At 43.9% G+C, this 10,651-nt stretch overlaps 1 protein-coding gene across 1 annotated transcript in view; it reads right to left on the bottom strand.

Moving 5' to 3' along the window:
• Positions 1-3,099: 3,099 nt before the first annotated feature.
• The window catches only part of CFAP77 (cilia and flagella associated protein 77), a 161,543-nt gene continuing 153,991 nt past the window's right edge, over positions 3,100-10,651 (bottom strand). The window contains exon 7 of the mRNA XM_018565753.1: positions 3,100-3,254. Coding sequence (XP_018421255.1) covers positions 3,132-3,254 — 123 coding nt within the window. The 3' untranslated portion in view covers positions 3,100-3,131. The remainder of the gene's footprint in view (positions 3,255-10,651) is intronic.

Raw genomic sequence — 10,651 nt, 5'->3', positions numbered from 1 at the left:
CCATCAAGATCATGTGACCAAAAGCCTAGGCATTTTCTTTCTCGTAGGCATTTAAACCCTCGCTGACACCTTTTTTGCCATTCTAGAATCTATTGGCATAGCTTTAGGTTAACATTATGCTTTTACAAAGAGAAAATGTCAAACAGGCAAGCTTTTTCTTTAATAAAGGAGAATGTCACAGTAACTTATGTGCCGTATTAACCCTTCACACAAAACGTATTGTTCTGCAGAGCCGCCTCGGTCTCTGGGGTCCATAACGGAACAAAATGATCACCAATTGCTCGCAGAGGGACTCTTTGTCTTCAGATAAACAAGTTGCTGCATCGGGCTCTGGTTTTGTCCCAGTTTTGCGGCACGGGAGACAGTCGTAAACAGAGCCCAAGGACTTTGTTACCCGCCCGATTCCCCGTCTTTATATAGATGTCTTCAGATTGCTAAACGAAATCCCCTAAGCATTCCCAATGACTGCAACGTGCCACTTTACAGTCCATTGCAGGGGCCCCTCAGGCTCCAGAGAGGAAAGCGCTTGATAACGCAGCCCTGATTGAGCAAATCCCAACTTTGCAGGAGAAGTTGCGTCTCTTTTGAGCGATGCTGCAGATCTCAACTGTTCAGCTCGTGGCAAAAGTAAATCTTTATTTTGATGTCAGGCCTCTCTGTTTGTTTTAGTATAATAAAGGCAACTGCTCTGCCGCCATTAATACTTGATGTGGCTGCCGAAACTTCTCACGTCCACGTTAAAAAGAGAATATTCTTTCTCATGAATCATTAACTCTTTCTCTGCCAATGGACACACAATTCTTTCTTTCACGACCCATGTAGAGTACAAATGTTTTAAGCAGTTAACATATTGATGTAATAATCAGCTAAAGAGGGGCAAGATTTAGGCCAACTAGGTGAATCTATTGTCAAGATATTTTTTTTCCCATTTGAGGCAAGTCATGCAGGAGGTAGGTTCTCTTGCTATATTACTGTTACTGAGCCCCACCTTCAAGTTATTGAGTTCTTCTTCCTTGATGGGGTTGTGTAAGCCATGCAGAGAAGTAGGACTTTGTGAATTATTCCTTAAAGTTATAGAGGTACCTGCAGATACATGCTGCAACTTCAATTGCTCCCTCTATGACCCAAATCTTGGACCGATCTGAACCTGCAAAGCTCCAGAGCGTTATTGTTGTGATAGAGCTTTCCCCTCCCACACATTTTTATTAGCCAGTGAGGCAGCCTATCATAGTGATGGGTGTTCTATCAAAGTTTGTGACTAGGTTTGAATGTGTGACGGGTCACGTGGTCACACATTTTAACGTAATCCCGCCCTGTTTTACAGCGGTGGAATGTGAGATCGCACTCACAATGTCGGCTAGAAGTGACATTTCAGGACCGATCAGCTGTTCCAGGGCACATCGGTTCTCCTGCACATACGATCTGTGATGCCGATCTGCCCTGGAACAGCTGAGAAAGCGTTTGGATGCTTGACCTGTTGTTATGGTATCCCAGTCTTAGTCCGTAGGGTTCAATATTGAGTTGGCCCGCCCTTTGCAGCTATAACAGCTTCAACTATTCTGGGAAGGCGTCCACAAGGTTTAGGAGTGTGTCTATGGGAATATGTGACCATTCTTCCAGTAGTGCATGTGAGGTCAGGTACTGATGTTTGGACGAGAACGCCTGGCTCGCAGTCTCCGCTCTAATTCATCCCAAAGGTGTTCTATGGGGTTGAGATCAGTGCTCTGTGCAGACCAGTCAAGTTCCTCCACCCCAAACTCGCTCATCCATGTCTTTATGGACCTTGCTTTGTGCACTGGCGCGCAGTCATGTTGGAACAGGAAGGGGCCATCCCCAAACTGTTCCCACAAAGTTGGGATCATGAAATTGTCCAAAATGTCTTGGTGTGCTGATGCCTTAAGAGTTCCCTTCACTGGAACTATGGCCAAGCCCAACCCCTGAAAAATAACCCCACACCATAATCCCCCCACCATTAAACTTTACACTTGGCACAATGCAGTCAGGCAAGTACCGTCCTCCTGGCAAACCCAGACACGTCCATCCGATTGCCAGACAGCGTGATTCGTCACTCCAGAGAACATTTTCCACGTCTCTAGAGTCCAGTGGCGGCTTGCTTTACACCACGGCATCCGGCGCTTTGCATTGCACTTGGTGATGTGAGGCTTGGATGCAGCTGCTCGGCCATGGAAACCCATTCCATGAAGCTCTCTATGCACTGTTGTTGTGCCAATCTGAAGGCCACACCAAGTTTGGAGGTCTGTAGCTATTGACTCTGCAGACAGTTGGTGACTTCTGCGCACTGTGCGCTTCAGCATGCGCTGACCCCGCTCTGTCATTTTACGTGGCCTACCACTTCGTGGCTGAGTTGCTGTTGTTCCCAGTTGCTTCCACTTTGTTATAATACCAGTAACAGGTGACCATGGAATATTTAGTAGCAAGGAAATTTCATAGAACACCTGAATCCAATGATTTGGAGGGGTGTCCCAATACGTTTGGTAATATAATGTGTGTGTATATATATATATTACAGTAGTGATCGGTGAGGGAAATCCAACCTGGCTAATTGCTCTGTCCCCTAGATGGCTTGGCTAGGATATTCCACTTCTGGCAATACCTTGTTGGGATGATTCACTAACTAAGTCCTTAGAAGTCTCCAGCTGCTGGAGTTCCAGGCTGTGAATCCTACTCCTCAGCGATGGACTGTTCTTACTTCTTGGCAGAATTATATTACTACTCAAAACACCAGAGAACGAATAGCAGCAAGATATCCAATCAAGCAGCCACAGTCTGGTTGGCGTTTCTCTCTTTTCGCTGCATTCTCTAAATTATGAACCAATTACAAAATCCAAGGACCTCATCATAATGGTTGCAGCAGGTTAGTGGAGTTGGCAATCAAGGAAGGGGTTGCAAAAGTGAAAGCAGGAAAATGCCCCACTTGTGTTTACAAGTACCAACATTGGGAGGATCAGAAGGTCTCCTTAAAAAAAAAAAATCACATATAAAAAGTTTGTACACAGAAAAGCTTTACAAAAATAAAAAATAAAAGTCATAAAATACATAAAACACAATACGTAAAACACACATTTTATTACACCAGCGCCAGATTATTAATATACCGGCATTGACAACCCTCAGCTGATATTATAGATGCCCTGGCCTTTGAGGCCTCGACGTGCAATGCCGTCAGAGTTGTGAGCACTATAGGCTCTCTGCCGCGCCTTCTCACTGGGGAAGGTGTCCAGGTGAGGTCCAACCTAAAAACAAAAATAAGAGGATCATTATTATTTCATAACTTTATAGTAATAAGTGTGAAAAAATTTCCTTTTATTTAGTTACATTGTGTCAATATACTCCATGGCACGGTGAATACAGAATTTGTCCTTGCACTAGTGGAATTTTACACTCCCCACCATAAACTCAATAGAGCATGCAAACTCCGTGTGGCTAGAACCTTGATCAGAGGGCAACTCAGGCAACCTCAAGTCAACTGTTCTAACCACTGTGTCTAAATTGTACAATCTACTTTAGATTTAACAAAACGATGTAAAATAAGGACCTACCTAAACTATTGCCATTGGAAACTTCAAGAAATATAAGAAGCTGTCAGGTGATTTTTTTGAGATGCGATGCAGCGATCCTGCCCAGCGCCAACTACGAGAGGCACAGCGTGAGGCAACAGAGATTGGAATGAAACTGTGAGTGAGGGAAGCTGGGATGGGGCTGGCTGTAAATCTATTCCTATAGTGTACTGGATGTGTGTAATGTATATGTATTACATATATACAGCACATACATTGAGCTCAGATAGTTTACAGTTAGGAACTGTTCCTTACAGAGGCGCATTGATGCAGCAGTGTGGCTTTTCTTTTGTCGAAAGTGCATGCAACAAAAATCAGTTTTTAACTTAAATGGTAAAACTGTCTTATTAGGTCTTTTTGAGCTGACCAGTAGAGCTTATAGTCTACTGTGCTTGTCTTCTTTTCTTCATGCTTGGGGAGAACCCCGGATCCTAGGCACCAGCTATATGACAAGTCTTAGCTTCACTCCCAGTTGACATTAAGCCCTGCTCCTATCTGGCACTAAGACCCACCTCCTATTATTTACCTATCCCATGCCAAAAGACTCCATGGCAAGTAGAGGCTCTGGTGACTGACATTTGAATAATAGATGTTGCGTTTAGCTTAGGAGAAGGCTAAGCTTAATTTTAACAGAGAAGTACAGACCCTTTACACAGCCTAGGCCTAGAATCTGTGCTTAGCCCGAAGCATGAAGGTACTGATTTGAAGGAAAGTGCAGGTTCTTGTAGGAAACAAAAGTACTGCTGTTTTGCACACCTTGGTGGACATGACAGGTTCACTTTAAAGACTCCAAAGGGTGTTAACTACCACTAGATAACCTTTCCCCAATTGCAATGCATTTACACAAGGGCTCCACTGTTGATTTGCTTCTCATTATAGACAACCCATATGAAAGGAGGAAAACACTAAGATTCAGTTTTGTAATGGCCATGGACAATGAACAAAACTGGCTGGACATCACTGCTGGATCCCTTAAGAAAGGTACAAAGGCAGCACGTTGTTTGCGCGGCAGGCCTAAAGATGACCTAAACTGAGATGATTCAGTGAAGGAACAGCATTCATGCCAATGCAAGTTGAGCCCACACACCCCCCTCATTCCGGCACACGCTGTGTAGAGTTAAGGGTAACAAGCACCCACCTACTCCGATACCCATGACACATACACATTTAGATGCAAATGATTTTGTGAAGCCGTCACTGTGATGCTTGACAGGGTATAATGAGAATTGCTAAATGTTTTATGAGGTCAACATGCAGCTTCCCGAGCAGCTGTCAAACAAGAAAGAATTTAGCAAAGAGTGGAAAAACTTCCGTCACCTCATTAAACCCGACAGGCTCGGACTGAGCGCATCCGCCATCAATACGCCGGCGTTTGGTGTCAGTAATTTGCAGCGGGAAGAAGAAGGAGAAGAAGAAGTGAAGAAAAGAGAATGCAGAGAGAGTGAGAGAGAGAGAGAGAGACGCTGGGGCCTTGGGGGAGGCAGGGGAATAGGATGTTCACTAGGAGCACTTCTCCTCCTAATTGGAAGCAATGGGCATTATCAACCAAGGATTTTCTCCAGCTCCCTGACAGCTAGCGCTAGCGGAATGATAGCCCACTTGTCAGTGTAAAAGGGCCATTAAAAACAAACAATTTTGATTTAATTGGAGGCGTGCACTGGGGGCTCAGGTGAGGTGTCTCACCCCCTTCTGCCTCCTTTTTGTACGGTGATGGCTTCAGAAGAACCTGTGAAAAAGAGAAGGAAAGGAGAGGAGCGCCAATGTGTCAGCGGGTGCTGTGACAAGCCTGAGGTGTGTGTGTGTGTGTGTGTATATATATATATATTATTTTAATTTTTCTCCTGTTTAACTCGAGCACCATTCAATGATTTTAGCAACTTTGATTTCTATACTTATGAATTTTAGAAAAACAAAATTACTAAGAATTCCACTTCATTCAAACCTATCAATATTGGAGAGTTTTGTACATTGAAACACAATAGGGAAATATGATATAGATTTAAGAACGTACACAGGTGTGCTATATATCTCTGTAAAGACATGCTGTGTATATCTGCAAATAAGAAAAACGAAAAGATACCTTATCGCACTCAGGCCTGGACTCCCCACAAGGCCAACGAGGCCAGGCCTCGGGGCAGCAGGGGGGCGCAGAGGGGCGGCAGCGATGTGGAATCCCCCGACGACCCCTGGGCGGTAAGTTGCCTTCTACATTTAGTCCTGCTTTGGGAAGGCAGGACTAAATGCAGTGTGGGGAAGCCGCTTGTTCGTGAAAAAAAAAATAGAAAAAAATAAGAAATAAGAAATAAATAAAATAAAAAGGTGATTAAAAAGTAGAAAATAATAAGAAAACATTAGAAAATAAGAAAATAATTATAAAAAATAAACAATAACAAATTTATAAAAAAATAAAAAAAAGGAAATGCTAAATATGTAAAAAATAAAAAAATAAATAAAAAAGTGATAAAAAAATAAAGAAACAATGAAAAAAAATAAAACTAACCCTGCCGCCCCCTCCCATTCTCCGTTGGCGGGGGGGTGGTGCATTGCGGAACCTGGCCTTGGGGCGGCAGGGAGAGTAAATCCGGCTCTGATCGCACTCCTTACCAGACAAAACCCCAAAATTGAATAAGGGGGAGGGGGGGCTCGCAGTGACGGCGGATAGCGCCGCCACACAGTACAAAAATGGATAGATGTCACCAGCACACCAACAATATTGTAGTCCAAAAAGGTCATTTATTGGAACGTCATGTGTCAATGGTGACATGACGTTCCAGTAAATGACCTTTTTGGACTACAATATTGTTGGTGTGCTGGTGACATCTATGCATTTTTGTATCTGCAAATAAGGACATTATAAATCAGGGAGAGGTGTTTAAATTTATTATTGTATTTCCTTATTTATATAGCACTGACTCTGCAGCATCTTCTAGAAAATATTGACCTTGCGATCAATTCCAATGTTAACATATATCCCTGCTGCAGTCATGAACTAACCGCAGGCAATAACCGCAGGGCGGTATGTTTTTGCATCGTGCGAGGAAACTGATTGGGGGAAACAGGGGGCACCTACACAAGCACAGTAACAACGCATAAACTCCATGATGATGAAGTCCTTGTCATAACTATATCAGGTAGAACTAATCCGTGCAAGGTTATAGGTTAGACTTAACCTATGATCCTAACGTACAGCTTTGTGCTGCGTGCAGGGCTGTATCGGGCAGCTCACGGGAAGGACAGGTGCTGCGTTCTTATCAATAATGCGGGTGAGCGAAGTCGTATGCCGACGGGATAGATCCTGTCTGCGTCCGAGGCAGGAAACACGCACCCCTATGGACCTGCACTTGAGGTGAGTGTAGGGGGGCGTATGGCCGCGTATTCCCATAGAGAAGGACAGGGGCTGCGTACTAATCACACACGGCGCCTGTCCTTCCCGGGAGCTGCTCGATACGGCCATGCACGCAGCACGGAGCTGTACGTGGCGGCCGATTCCTGTGTGAATGAGGGCTTCATGTGAAGTTGAAGCCTAAGTTCTGCTGCTCTAACTGTGCGGGGCTTCTAGGAATGTCACATCGCTATTTCCTGGCCCAAGCCCACATGGGGCAGCAATGACATCATCCACCTAGGTAAGCTCTGACACCATCGAACACTGGAGCTTATCAAGGGTGGACTGCCAGTGGAAAGGCAGCGGGGGGACACAAATGGGTGAGTATACCTGGCTGGGGGAGCTATCAGGAGGCCATGTAACTTTGACCTACATGGACCGTTAACATTCTTTTTTTTATAGATATGTACAAAAATGGTTTTTTTTAAGGGCAGTGATTGGACCTTATAGCTATCCTATTGTTACGGAGGGTATGGAGATAGCCTGGGGTTGAGTTTCCACAACTTTTTGGTTTGTATCTGAGATTAAAGTTCCACACCAAACATGAATTGTCCAGATACAGATTTATTCCAAGTTGAAATAAAAGACTTTACCACACGCCCATCATGCTTCATTTTTAATTGCAGTCCAGTAGTTACTACCTCCCTTCAAGCCCAGATGAAGGGTGGCTCCCCTCTGACCCCCGAAACATGTTGGCTTTGTGATGAATCAATGTCGATACCTGCAGTACACCATACAGCAGAGTGACCATTAGTAATAGGGTCCTATGATGAAAATAGCTATGCAGGGAACACAGTATTTGTCATTCATGACACCTTCTTATGGTAGGGGTCACCATGTAGTTTATTCCGTGAAGTTACTATTTTTATTGTAAAGGGAGGCTGTAAAGATTTGGGGTCAATGGTATTACATTTTTTTACCTCCCTACAAGCCCTGATGACGTAGTAACCACTACGGATGGCGCCGTGCAGAACCTCAAGAATTTGACACCAGCTCTCAATAGCTCAATCTAAAAATAAGGTTGGTTTTATTGTGTCATCATGGTGATTATACAATAAAACTAAAAGTTACATCCCCCCCCCCCCATGCTCCTTTAAGGACTTGCCTTAAGGCTAGGTTCACACCAGATGCAGTGCGTTCCGGCCCGATTCTGGCCAGAACGCACTGCATCGCATTGCGGCTGGCTCACTTTTTTGTGGGGCGTGGCAAGCCATTGAAGTGAATGGCACTGTAGCCACACCCTCCGGCCGCAATGCGATCGGCCGCACGGGATCGCAAGGCACATTATGCCTGTCTGTCCGCGTGCACGCTGCCAGCTGCCTGCATTGATTTACCCTGTGCCTCTCTTTTCCTGGCTGAAGATCTCTACTGCGCATGCGCTCGCCCCATCATCCTTCATGGCAGCTTGAGAATCTTCAGCTCTTTGGACGGGACGAGCGGTGGAGACGCAGCTATGTTACCTATTTGGTAACTTTTTAAACATTTTTTACAATGTTTTTGCATACATCTACTGCTTGCTAGCGGTAGATATATGCAAAAAAAAAACCCCTGAAGGTTTCATTGTACTTTAAAAGAACAAAAGTTCACCAAAGAAGGGGTGTAGGCAGCCAAATGACCCTTTATAATAGCCCCCAGAGAAGGGCATGTATATGTGAACTGAAAGGGGTTTTTGCATATTTACTCTGAGGTTTTTGTTGTTGTTAAAGTGACATTAAAGTAAAAAAAAAATTCCCCTCCCCCCATGTAAATGTTAGCACTTACCTTAAATGATGTCTCTTATTCCGATCTTCCTCTTCTTTCCCCATGTTTTCAGCGCGGGAGCGAGCAGCGATAACGAGGTAAGTTTAAAACTAGTTAAAGGCGGGTTTTTTTTATAAACTTCTTGCCTATATCTACTGCTTGCTAGCAGTAGATATAGGCAAAAAAAACCGGAGGGTTTAGAACCCCTTTAAGGTAGTGTGGTGAGAAGCTGCCAACCCGTGAATACCTTTTACGAGATCTTTATGACAAGATTTCACCAAGAAACATCATATTTCAGGGTCTGCCTAAACTTAGTGGATTGTCAGCAGAAGAGAGTGACACAGCAGGGTAGGATTGTGTTTACAGGTTTGTTAATAGTCTCCTGTGTCTTCATATGCACTGTCAGGGCTATTCTCATAGTGACACATACAGAAGCAGCAGTCATCCTGTACCAGCCACACAGCACCGTCTATACCTTACCTGTCCTTATTAGACAGGAGCCGTCCGTCCACTCTCCCTTACCACAGCTGACAGATGAGAAGTTTCCACATAACTGAAACTCACTTTCAATACTGGCGGCAGCTACCCGTCTATAAAGCTCACGGGAAATAGATGATTCCAGTCGGGCCCTTAAAGCATAAGAGCGCTTGCAAGAATACATTAGCTCCTTTAATGTATGCATGCAAATGCAGCGTGTTTGTAGATATCACCTTTTACATTCTTTCCTTTATTTAGATGCCCTTTGACATATGTCATCAAGGTAAAGACAGCTTAAATATCCTTTTTTATCTTCAGATCGGTGTGCTTTGCTGCAACAGGCTCCTGGCTCTGTCTGAATGGTTACATCAAATAGGGCATCATGCAATCCCTTTAGGTGCACTTGCTTCTAAAGGATTGGGTACAACTGCCTGGCAGAGGTCACATGGGATGTTCTCCACTAAAGGGTCTCTAGAGTTTCCTCTCTTTTGCATATTCCCACTTTGTTTTTGTTTGTGAACACATGTTTTCTTGCAGTGCACTGAAAGCATTTGCTGCACAGAAGTAATCATTTTATGGTACCTGATATTAAAGCCATGAGCCCGGTATCCTTTATTGCAAGAGGATCTGGGCCCTGTGTGAATATTTATATGAAATAGGACATCATACTATCCTTTTAGGTGCACTTGCTTTCAACCCCTTCATGACTGAGGCCTTTTTTTAATTTTTTGCACCCATGTTATATTCCACATTTTAGGCCCGAAAATTACTTAAAACCCCCACACGATATATTTTCTGAATCCCAAGACCCTATACAATATAATGGTGGTAATTGCAAATTTTTATGTTGCGCACTATTAGCGCAACTCCTTATTAAACCCCAAAATTTAGTGATAAATTTATTTAAATGCCCCAAAACACAACAAAATACCCATTTTTAAAATGAAATATAAAAGATGAGGTTACAACGAGTAAAATGATACCCAACATGCCCAGTTTACAAATTGCGTGCGTCCGTGAAACGGCGAAAAACTGCAGTACCCCAAAAAGTCCACAGAAGACGCTTTAAAAGCCCCCACAGGTCATCAATTTAGAGATACCCCAAAATACTGGCCCAAGAATTATTGCTCTCACTCCGGCGTGCGCGGCGATACCCAACATGTGTAGCGCGTTCGTTGTTTTCATTCGTAGGCGCACCCGACGCGTGTTTACGTGGCGACGCACGTGCTCGCGGCGGACTTTTACATTTTTTTATTATCATTATTAGATTTATTTGATTTTAACAGTTTAACAGTTTTTTTTTTTTACTTTACTTTGACTGCTGTGATAGCAGATGGTGGTGACAGGTACTCTTTAAGGTGATGCTGGGGGTCCAAAAGACCCCTAGTGTCACCTTTACAGTGGAAATAAGCTATTGAAGTGCAGATCGCTTATAGCTGGGCTGCAGGAGCCCAGAACTGACAGCCCACTGACA

Source organism: Nanorana parkeri, unplaced genomic scaffold, assembly GCF_000935625.1.
Source record: "Nanorana parkeri isolate BGI_ZX_2015 unplaced genomic scaffold, ASM93562v1 scaffold884, whole genome shotgun sequence".
In the NCBI taxonomy this organism is placed as follows: domain Eukaryota; kingdom Metazoa; phylum Chordata; class Amphibia; order Anura; family Dicroglossidae; genus Nanorana; species Nanorana parkeri.
The sequence above is the reverse complement of the archived record's forward strand: the minus strand, read 5'-3'. Positions and strand labels throughout refer to the sequence as shown.